The sequence below is a fragment of the Neomonachus schauinslandi genome, chromosome 9 (genome assembly GCF_002201575.2).
Source record: "Neomonachus schauinslandi chromosome 9, ASM220157v2, whole genome shotgun sequence".
NCBI classification, from domain to species: Eukaryota; Metazoa; Chordata; class Mammalia; order Carnivora; family Phocidae; genus Neomonachus; species Neomonachus schauinslandi.
In genome coordinates, this window is record NC_058411.1 from 85,191,885 (window position 1) to 85,203,752 (window position 11,868).

At 42.9% G+C, this 11,868-nt stretch overlaps 1 protein-coding gene across 1 annotated transcript; it reads left to right on the forward strand.

Moving 5' to 3' along the window:
* The first annotated feature begins 1,464 nt into the window (after nucleotides 1–1,464).
* On the forward strand, nucleotides 1,465–6,941 carry B2M (beta-2-microglobulin). The gene is made up of 4 exons (XM_021695379.1): nucleotides 1,465–1,584; nucleotides 4,787–5,062; nucleotides 5,580–5,607; nucleotides 6,416–6,941. Exons 1-3 carry the CDS (start codon nucleotides 1,518–1,520, stop codon nucleotides 5,591–5,593), a joined length of 357 nt encoding a protein of 118 aa, XP_021551054.1. The 5' UTR covers nucleotides 1,465–1,517; the 3' UTR covers nucleotides 5,594–5,607; nucleotides 6,416–6,941.
* The last annotated feature ends 4,927 nt before the right edge of the window (nucleotides 6,942–11,868 follow it).

Genomic DNA, 11,868 nt, shown 5'->3' on the forward strand with positions numbered 1-11,868 from the left:
GTAAAAAACATCAATAATTATAGTATGCTTGTTAAACATAAAACACTCTGTTAGGAACTGTGTGAGGCTCTCTGTGCATTATCTCATTTCATTAGGTCCGTGGAGAGTATTCTACTTTTTCTAGTTCAGACATGGCTTCCATAATAGGGGTTATTACAAGGTCTAAAAACATGTAAGAGAAATATATAACATATTTGTTGTTTCCTTGGGGAATCACAACCCAACTCCTTTTAACTGAAAACCATGGTGATTTCCAAGATCTCTGTCCTCCTGCCCCATGGTTCACTTCCTCTCCTCACTGTTCCACTGAGAAGACTGGTGGACTCAGCTGCCATGTGATGTCAGCACCTTTTTAAAGGTATCTCTGGAGTATAGGTTTTCTTAAGTGGTTTAACATGGTTATGCTCCTACAGTCAGTAGGTTTGACTTCTTTGGCTGGGCCCATGGCCGAAGCAATCCAAATTCTCACTAAAATTTCAGTGCCCTTGTCTTCGAAGTGTCTAAAGCATGAATGCAATGGCATCAGGAGAGTTTGAATCCTAGTCTCAGCTTTTGTTTTCCCTTCTCCATAAAAATTAATGGGGTAATTCTTATTTCCTACTGTTTATTCCTATATTTACTGGTTTGTTCAATCAATCATTCATTCATTCCATTTACCGAATGCCTCCTATGTGCCAAACCATTCTAATGTGCTAATTCACAGGGAATGATGTACCTAAAGAGGTCTGTAAACTCTAAGGCTCTAGGCAGTTACTGTTTTGCTATCAGTGGTTTTGTTTTTCCCACAAATCAACTAAACGAAGAAAATTAGTTAAACAAAAGCAGGAAGATACAGAGAAGAATTTCTTGGCACAGGGCTTTATTTACAAAAAGAAACTTTTGCCTGAAGGAATTCAGGAGGCAAGAAGGTCCTTGTCCATTCTGTACGGTTCTCTGAGCCGTCCTCAGGTGGCCTCGAGGTTCCTGGACTATTTTTCTTGCCCAAAGAATCCAGAAACCCTACATTATATTCCTGGGTCGTAGTTACTAATCAAAGTTCTTATTCTGCCCCGCACCATTCATCCTTTGTCCACTCAATCTTTGTGGGCTTGAGTTTTCTCGAATGAAAACCACAGGTCCTAAGGTCCCACCTGGCTCGGACATGGTAAGCAAGTTACTCTGAGGCTGGATGGTTCTCAAAGAGAGAGCGCTGGACCAAGGTAGGTCCAGCCCAAGTTCTACGGTAGGAGGCCCTCTCCCCAGGCTCTGGCGCGCACCCAAGTCGGAGCGCGCGGGTCTAGGGACAGCGAAACCACTCGGTCCAACCCATGCCTTCCTAAGCATCACGGGACCTTACAGGAAAATGAAACTGAAACCGGGAAAGTCCCTCTTTCTAACCTGGCCAGTCCTCAAGCGCTAGGAGACGAGTGACGGCCCCTGCCAGAAGGGTTCTGATTGGCGGGGCGCGCATGGAATATAAGTAGAGGCGCTGGGCGGACTGCCAGTCCTAGTGTCGCGCTGCTCGTGTTTGGGTGGTGATGGCGCCTCTCCTGACCTTCGTCCTCGTCGGGCTGCTCTCTCTCTCCGGCCTGCATGCCGTCCAGTGTGAGTGTCCGCTCTTGCCCCAGCCCTTCTCCTGTGCCCCAATCTTTGTGGCATTCTCCGCATTAACTCTGTAACTCACCCACCCCTCCTCCTCCCTAGTTCTTCTCCCCGGCCTGGGGCTAGCAGCGGGCTTAGTCTGCGGGTGGGGAAGCGGTGGGTGGCCGGGGAGTGGGGAGCTGGGAGGGGGTGCGAGCCCAGGACGCAAGACTCTTTTTTCTTCTTGGGAGAGGGGGACGCGGGAGGCCTCCGGCATGTGCGTGCCGGGTGGGTCAGGACGAAGTTTCGGGATGATGACAGACTTCGGAACGACAGAGGTTTCTCTTCCGCGGAACCTCTAGCTACCCGGGTGCCGCTGTCTGCCTGGGAGGGCGGGAAGGCGGGTCCCAAAAGCGGGGAGGCGAGGGCTGTGAAAGGGTGGGGACATCGGTCTGGGCTTTGCGGGAGGCACCGCGCGCGGACATTAGTCCGCTGCAACTGCTCTTCTCGGATCCCGGGGGCTTCGGGCTTACTCCGCAACGCCCGGCTGGTTGCCCGCCCCACGAATATGCGGGGAAACCGCGGGGGAGGAATTCACACGTGGAGTTTGTAGAATGTTTGGAGGGGTTACAAAGCGCTTTGACATCATTAATTCACTTGTTACCGTTCCTTGTCGCTTTTAATAATCGTTAAGAGCTAGTTGTTATTGATAAGGAGCGTGCTGGGGACGTTGTGTGCTTTATGCCATTTGGTTCCGAGATGAGCCTACGATGTAAATGCAATGGTTAATATCATCAGCATTTCATACATAAGGAAACTGAGACACCAAGAGTTTAAGTAACTTAATCACCAACAGGGGGGAGAAATGGCAGACAATCTAGCGGGAGCAGAGCTTTTTGTGCGGGTCTGCGCCCTTTGGCTGCAAACTCTGCGGTTTTTCAGTACCTCCTCGTCAGCTTCTGGTGAGATTCTTGCCAGCAAGCTGGAGAGCCTGGGGCCCTGTTGCCTTTTCTTCACAGAGGGCTTCCTCTTTGGCTCTTTGCCTGGTTCTTTCCAAGATGAACTAAGCTTCTACTTTCTGTTTTGAAAAAGCGAAGGTTTACCAGTCAGGGAGATTGTAAAACCACTGATAAGGGTAATCAACATGGTTACCCAGGTCGTCTGTCAGGGACGCTCTACATCCTGAGTACGTTCTAAATATCCCGCAATATACCAGAACCCTCATATTTTCCCCTCACAAAAGCTTCTGTGAAGCGGGGGTTTTGATCATGAAAAAAAGTATTTAATTTATAATCTGTTCACAAAATAAAGCACAAATACTGTTATTGATATTTGCTGGCGACCATAGAAAACATTTTAAAAATAACAAGCTGACATTAAAAGAAAAATCTTAATTTGAAAATTTCCGAAGTAATACATGCCATGAATAGATAATTTCTAGAAGATACTCTGGAGGGGCGCCTGGGTGGTTCCTTCGGTTAAGCATCTGCCTTCGACTCGGGTCATGATTCCGGGGTCCTGGAATTGAGCTCCACCTAGGGCTCTCTGCTCAGCAGGGAGTGAGCTTCTCCCTCTATGCTCTCTCTCTCTCTTTCTCAAATAAATAAATAGAAATCTTAAAAAAAAAAAAAAAGATACTCAAGAAATGGGTAATGATGATTTGCCTCTGGGGGTCTATTTTTTGCTCTGTCCCCTGTGTGGGTTTTGTTTCACTGTGGACATAAATTGATGTTTTCCTTAAGCTTCAGAAGCTCAACTAACTGTCCCAAAGTCACAGAACCAGTGAGTGGCTGAGTCCAGATTCAAACCCAGGCCTTGTCTGATACTTGTCCACCTCTTAGAAAAGGTTATTGTGATGTTCTTGCAGAACCCTGCCTGGCTTCCTCAAAGAGAGAATTCTAGGCCTGATGAACCTGTGCTCTGACTCTTACGGCATTTATTATGTTCTAATTATTAGAAGTTCCGATACAAAGAGCTTTCTGATTTGTCTTCATTTTTAACTTTATGAAAAAAATCAGGGCTTCATTGGGATCCCTAGGCTAGCTCCTGGTGGGGCTGGTGACCTTTCCTTTGATGACAGGGTGTTTCTGGACAGATAAACCTGGTCAGAGTAGCCTAGTCCTCCTCCTCCCCACCACCTCGTGGACACGGAGGAGCTGCCCTTTAGTAAACAGGTACACCGCACGTACGTGTATTTAAAAGTGAATTATACACATATATTAGTGTCAATCTGTACATTTAGTGGCAGTAACAGTTCTCTTCATTGGATGAAAAATATGGAATGGAGTTTATAATAGTTTCTTTTCATATCTACAGGGATGGTCTAGTTATGCATCCTATTTTGGAAACTACTGTTCTATAGCAGCAACATATTCCCAACGTGGCAGTTAGAGCAATCACTTGAGGGTGCTAATTAAAAATGCAAATACCAGTCTTGCACACATTACCCCACTTGGTCACAGTGGAGAGTATGTTCTTTCTCATTTGCCACAGTCCTCACCCTGCCCTATTGTTCTTACCCAGCCCAATTCACTCATTTATGGTATTTCTGGCTTCTGTACGCATTTAAGTTTGGTTTGAGGCAATAATAATAACAGTATCTGCCATTTCCAGAGCAATTGCTGTGTGCCAGGCATTATACTAGACGCTTAATACATATTGAGAAGTCAGATGGGTGTGGATCTAGGCAGGAGCAGGAACCAAAAAGGAAAGGAATAAACATTAAAAAAAAAAAAAAAGTGGGCTGAAACAAGGTACAATAACATAAGTTTTTTGATGCGGCTATTATGAAGAGTGTGTGAAGTGAGAAATGAAGTTTGAAAAGTAGGTTGGGGCCAAATCATGAGGACTCTTGAGAGATGTGTGAAGGAATTATATGGGTGCTAATAAGCCATCAAAAGTTCTTGAGAGTCTCCACCGAAAGGTTCTTAAGGATTTGGCACAAATTCCAGTGACAGAAGATGATAATACTAGAAATCTGCTAGAAAAAAACCAAAAAGCCACGAGTAGAGGAATTATGTGGAAAAGATACTAAGTCGTGGTTTTATCCCTCAAAATGGATGTAGCCTTTTGGAAAAGTGGAAGTTCATTTGGCCAGAGTAGAAATGGAATTGGGAGAAATCAGTCACCACATTTAAACATTTGTTGCCTGATATAGCTTTAGACCAAGGTAGTCCCAAGTGAAATACTCTGCAGTTTTCATTTGTCTTTCCCTTATGTCCCTCAGATACTCCAAAAATTCAGGTTTACTCACGTCACCCCGCAGAGAATGGAAAGCCAAATTTCCTGAACTGCTACGTGTCAGGGTTCCACCCACCAGAAATTGAAATTGAATTGCTGAAGAATGGAGAGAAGATGAAGGCAGAACAGTCAGACCTGTCTTTCAGCAAGGACTGGACTTTCTATCTTCTGGTCCACACTGAATTCACTCCCAATGGACAGGATGAATTTAGCTGCCGTGTAAAGCATGTTACTCTCAATGAGCCCCAGATCGTTAAGTGGGGTAAGTTTTTAAGTTCTTTCCTTAGCTACTGACAGTTGTATCTGAGTATAGGCATAGCTTAAAGCTGCTTTGATATAAAAAAAATCTGCATACTGGGATTGACAGGGAACATTATTAAAGCTCTGGTAAGTGGCACCTTCTGAGACACCTCTGCACAGCCTGAGCCCCGAAACAGTAGTTTCCCTATAGCAGGAACAGGGAGCGGCAGCAGCCCGCACCTGCACAAATGCACATGAGCTCCCCGGGTTTCCTACCTACTGGCCTCCTTGGGCTTTCCTGACAGCCTCATGGACTAGAACCATCAAAGGTCTCAGGGAGGCACAGGCCTTTGTCTGTAGGCCCTGCTCTCCTAGTGCCCTATCCAGTACTCCTGGCTGGGTTGGGATCTGAGGCTAGTAGGCAAGATTGGGCCCTACTGGGTATTCAGGGTTAGGGACAACAAATGTTTTAGACATTTGTTAGTAGTAGTTTAAAAGTAAAGCTTACTCTCTTTCTTTCTCCGTTTTCTTTTTCACAGAGCGAGACAACTAACCAACATCATGGAGGTAGGTTTCTAACCTTAAGAAAATAACTTTTCTTGTTTTGCTGTCCTGGGAACTATTTACAGACAACTCTGTAGGATAACCCTCATTATAGGGAAGACATTAATCAGGGTAGCATTTCAGCAGGTAAGAAGGAATCCTACAGGGAACATGGAGTGGCATGAGAAAGGTGTGTGCCCCAGTCTAAAGCTACCAGTGTCCCTAGCCCTCTAAAAAAGTCAGAGGAGCTGTTGGAGTACTCTACCAGGATAGAGGCAGCTAGTTACCCACACTACCTGCGAGGATTTGATCTTTCTTCTTCCATTTCTGTGGTGGGCATCCCTGGGCCTTCAGACATGAACTGTTCTCTTCCTTTGCATAGCAGTTGCTTTATTATTCAGCAGTGTGAAAGAGGGAGGAATTGGACTTCTTTGCATTGTTGGAGTCCAGAGGTAGAAAATCCAGCTTTTCTGTGAAATTCATCTCCACAGGGTACCATGCTACTGAAAACCTATTCAAACTTCCTGTTACATCCTAGCACAGGGAAGTTCGTTTAAGAGAGCCTCAGAGAGTTTGGGTGACCTGCCCGGAGTCACACAGTTACTAAATGGGAGAGCTGGGATCTGAACTCTAATACCAGCCTTCTTTCCTGTAAGGTTGTGGGAGAACCAGGGGAATAAATTAATGGGCTATGCTCTTTGCAGTGGGTTTGGAAAACCGTCTGCAGCTATTTCTTTTACAACACAGCAAAAGTTGGACAAATCTGGTGGTGTGATCTATAATCTAAATAAAATAAATGTATTTGCTAACAAATCTATTTTCTTTTTTCCAGGTTTGAAGATGGTGCATTTAGATTGAACAAATACTGTGTTCTTTTTAATGCTGATATGCTTTTATGCTTTTTGAATACAAATCATAAAGTTATCTTGATGATGATACAAATACAATCTACATGCTAATTCTACATTGGTCATTGTGTCGCCATATTTGACCTGTCTGGGCAGGTAGCTGTAGTTGTGGGGCTGGAAGCTTAGAGGTGGGGAGGGGAGAATTCTCTTGTTCACCATCAATATCTTGGTCAGATCTGAACTGTTCAGTCTATTCACACAAAACTGGATAAGAAGATAGTTATGCATGTTTAGAGTTAATTTCCAATTTGCATACTTTGTTTAGAATTTGGGGGAAATTTTTGAAATTTGAAAATTGAAAGATAATTGTCAAATTATTGGAAATTTGTTATAGTGGGTAAGACACCGTCATATAGAATTCATATTCATCTCTTACATCAGACACATTGTTGCACATAATTTGACTTATGTTAATTTTGTTCCAATAATTAAAACAATGGTAAAACTTGATGTGTTCAGTTTTCTTATATATCAGTCCCTCTCTTCCCTTTTCTTTTTTTTTTTTTTTTTGAAGGTTTTATTTATTAGAGAGAGAGAACACAAGCAGAGGGAGGGGCAGAGCTGAGCAGGGAGCCCACTTCAGGGCTCCATCCCAGGACCATGGGATCATAACCTGAGCTGAAGGCAGGTACTTAACTTACTGAGCCACCCAGGTGCCCCCCCTCCTTTGTTTTCGAACAGGAAAACAGTTTTCAAGTGTCACTTGGAAAAGAATGTAAACCCCTGTTATATAGGGCTTGACTCACGGTGGAAGGGGCCTCAGCAATCCTCATTTTACAGATGAGGAACAAGATCCCAGGGGAATTAAATGACTTAGGGTGACACAGTGATCTGCTGGGAGACCATGCCTGTTTTTTAGCCAGTGTTCTGTTCCTTGGGCCAAGACACAAGGAATGTGCAGACTCTAAGAGGAACCAAAAGTACCTGAGGGTTTCATATTTTAGCAAGCAATAGATAAACTTTGAATGAAAAATACTAGATTTTTCAATTTCAAAATATAGTTCATACATGCAGCATTGTGCATTTGTTTGACCAAGAATTTGTTAGTGCTAAGTACTGACAAGATGAATAAAACACAAAACTGCTCTCAAATTGCTTCAGTTTAGTGGAGGGGCAGACACGTGATCAAACAATTGAAAAACATCCTGATAAAGAATATAATGTAGGTATGCCCAAAGAACTAGGTGATAGGAAAATGTGTTCAGGGAACAACAAGAAACTTTAGGTGTTAGGGAAGCCATTTGCTTGAGTTGAGACTTGGTGATAGTGGTTCTCCTGAATGGTGAGTGGAATCTGGGGTTTCCAGGCAGGGGGTGCAAATTATGGGAAGTATGAAGGTGTGACAGGTGTGGGTAATTCCAAACATCAGAGCAAGGGTATTTGAGGGAATGCTTGCAGGAGCTCAGCTGAGCAGACTGAGCAGTGACTTACTTAGACTGGTCACTCTCCATCCTAAATGCACATTAGAATGACCTGTGGAACTTGTTAAAAACTACTAGCTCTAAGAAATAAAGTCTATTAAAAACAAAAACAGGGGCATTTGGGTGGATCAGTAAGTTAAGCATCTGCCTTTGGCTCAGGTCCTGAGATCCCAGGGTCCTGAGATCCAGCCCCACATCAGGCTTCTCCAGTTCCCTTGCTGTAATTTTGTCCTGTTCTTTCATTTGTGACATATTCATGTCTCATTTTGTCTAACTCTCTGTGTCTGTTTCTGTTTGGTAGGAAAGTCTCTTGCTCTTGAAAGTAGTGGGCAGGATGTGCACTTTTAACAAGGTGCTGCCAATCCTTTTCCCCAGGGGATGAGCAGCTGCCTCAGAGACCAGGGTCAGGGGGTGGTGCTCCACAAAGCACACGCAGGCAGGGGCTGCGGAGCCCAGAAGTTGTGTGTGCTCGTCCTTTCCCACAGGGGATGCACAGCTGTCACCAAGATGGAGCCAGCTGGGGCAGGCAGTTTTAACAAGGTGCGCACATCCTTCGTGGGATGTGACTGCCATGGCACTGCCAGGACTGAGGCTCTGCAAAGTGTGCAGTCCAGATAGGCAACGTTGGCAAGGTTTGCGCCAGTCCTCTAGGGGAAGGGACCTGCAACGCTGGTCCAGCTGGAGGGGGCAGCTGTGGTGTAAGCAGTTAGGTAGTGAATGCCCATGCTGTGCTGGTTTCTGCAGGTGGCTCTGTGTTTATGCTGGGGGGAGGGGGAGGGAAATGACATCTGCCAGCTCCTTTGTTCCTGGAGAAGTCCTTCATTGAACTCAGATTAGTGAATAATTCTCCCTCCCATATGCCCCAGGCGTTTTTCCAATTGCTGCTTCTCAGCCAAATCTCTGTAGGCTGTTTGTTGTGGGGTCTCTTTAAGGGCAGGGACTCAGTTTCCTATCACTCTCCCAGCTCTCCTAGATCTGAGACTGCTGATTTGTAAAGTTCCAGGCTTTAAGTGCTGTGGTTGCAAGAATTTAGGATATTCAGCCCTGCCCCTCTGGTTTTCAAAGCAAAATGTTTTGGGGATTCCTCTTCCCAGTGCAGGCTCCCTGGTTTGATAGTCTGTTTCTTTTTCCTCATCACACCCTCAGCTCCCTTCCTACCACAACCAGACCCATGCTTGAGATAGCTCCCTATCTCATCTCTGCCCTTCCTACCCTCTACAATGTGGCCTCTCCTCTACATGTAGTTGTAGTGTGTGTTTTGCCAGTCTCCGGGTCGTTTTTCCCAGTTATTTACACTGATGTGCGTGTTATCTATAGTTGTGTCTGTGGGATGAGGTGAGCTTAGGGTCCTCCTACTTGGCCATCTTCCCTGGAAGTCCAGAACAATCAAAAGTAGACTTTTTTTTTTTAAGATTTATTTATTTATGAGAGAGAGAGAGCAAGCACATGAGCATGGAGTAGAGGGGCAGAGGGAGAGGGAGAGAAAGTCTTAAGGAGAGTCTGTGCTGAGCACCGAGCCCGATCCAGGGCTCCATCTCATAACCCTGAGATCACGACCTGAGCCAAAACCAAGAATCGGTCACTCAACTGATTATGCCACACAGGCGCCCCTTGAAAGTAGACTTTTAAAAAAATATATTATTCTACATACTTATATATGATTTGAATTTTTACATCTTTTATTATTTGAGTATAGTTCATTATTTTAAACAATAAGGTGTTTATATAGGCAGAAAGGAAAAAAAAATCTTGTTAGTCTCACCAGCCAGAGATGATCACTTATCAGTGTTCAATTTGGCATGGTTAGCTTTTCAAGAGATTTTCATTTTTGTTTTATTTGTATTTTATTTTAAATTTTTAAAAGATTTTACTTTTAAATAATCTCTATACCCAACATGGGGCTCCAACCCACAACCCTGAGATCAAGAGTCTCATGCTCCACGACTGAGCCAGCCAGGCACTCCTGTTTTGTTTTGTTTGTTTGTTTGTTATTTATTTTAAAGATTTAATTTATTTATTTGACAGAGAGCATGAAAGAGTGCACAAGCAGGGGGAGCTGCAGGCAGAGGGAGAGGGAGAAGCAGGCTCCCTGGGACACAGGGCTCCCTCCCAGGACCCTAGGATCATGACCTGAGCTGAAGGCAGCTGCTTAACCCACTGAGCCACCCAGGTGCCCCTGTTTTATTTTTTTTAAAGGGTCATTGTTGAAACTGAAGATGACACAAATACATGGAAAGACAGTCTATGTTCATGGATTGGGAAAACAAATATTGTTACGATGTCCACACTATCTAAAGCAATTTACAAATGTAATGCAATTCTCCATTAAATACCAACAGCATTTTTCATAGAACTAGAACAATTAGTCCTAGAATTTGTATGGAGCCACAAAAGACTCTGAAAAGCCAAAGCAACCTTGAGAAAGAAGAATAAAATCACAGTCCCAGATTTCAAGATATACTACAAAGCTATAGTAATCAAAATAGTGTGGTACTGGCACAAAGATAGGAACATATTTCAATGGAATTGAAGAGAGCCCAGAAATAAACCCATGATTATATGGTCAATTAATTTACAACAAAGAAGGCAAGAATATGCCATGGGAAAAAGACAGTTTCTTTAACAAACAGTGTTGGGAAAACTGGACAGCTACATGAAAAGAATGCAACCGGACCACCTTCTGACACCATACACAAAAATAAACTCAAAATGAATAAGGACCTAAATGTGAGATCTGAAACCATAAAAATCCTAGAAGAGAGGACAGGCAGTAATTTCCCTGACATCAGCTATAACATCTTTCTAGCTACCTCTCCTGAGGCAAGGGAAACAAAAGCAAAAATAAACATTGGGACTACATCAAAATAAAAACCTCTGCACAGCAAAGGAAACAACCAACAAAACTAAAAGAAAACCTACTGAATGGGAGAAGATATTTGCGAATCACATATACAATAAAGGTTTAGATCCAAAATATGTAAAGAACTATAAAACTCAACACACACAAAAAAACAAATAATCCAATTAAAAATGGGCAGAAGACATGAACAGACATTTCTCCAAAGAAGACATACAGATGGCCAACAGACACATGAAAAGATGTTCAACATCACTCATCATCAGGGAAATGCAAATCAAAACCACAATGAGATACTACCTTACACCTGACAGAATGGCTAAAATAAAAAACATAAGAAACAGTGGTGTTGGAGAGGATGTGGAGAAAAAGGAATACTTGTTCATTTTTGGTGGGAATGCAAACTGATGCAGCCCCTGTGGCAAACAGTACGGAGTTAAAAATTGAATTATCATATGATGCAGTAATTCCACTACTGGGTATTTACAAAGAATACAAAAACACTAATTCGGAGGAATACATGCATCCCAAGTATTCATAATGGATGGATAAAGAAGATGTGAGATATATATATATATACACACATATATATATACACATGTATATACATATATACAATAGATAAAGAAGATGTGATATATATACTTATATATACATATATGTAATAGAATATTACTTAGCCATAAAACAGAATGAAATCTTGCCATTTGAACAACATGGATGGATCTAGACGGTATAATGCTAACTAAGTGAAAGAAGTCAGAGAAAAAAAAATACATGATTTCACTCATATGTGGAATTTACAATGAACAAAGAAAAAAGACAAACCAAACAATAACAACAATAACAGACTCTTAACCATAGAGAAAAAACTGGTGGTTACCAGAGAGGAGGTAGGTGGGAAGATGAGTAAAACAGGTGAAGGGGATTAAGAGTACACATATCATGATGAGCACTGAATAATGTATAGAATTGTTGAATCACTATATTGTACAACTGAAACTAAAATAACACTGTATGTTAATTATACCAGAATGTAGAAAGAAAGAAAAGAAAGAAAGAAAGAAAGAAAGAAAGAAAGAAAGAAAGAAAGAAAGAA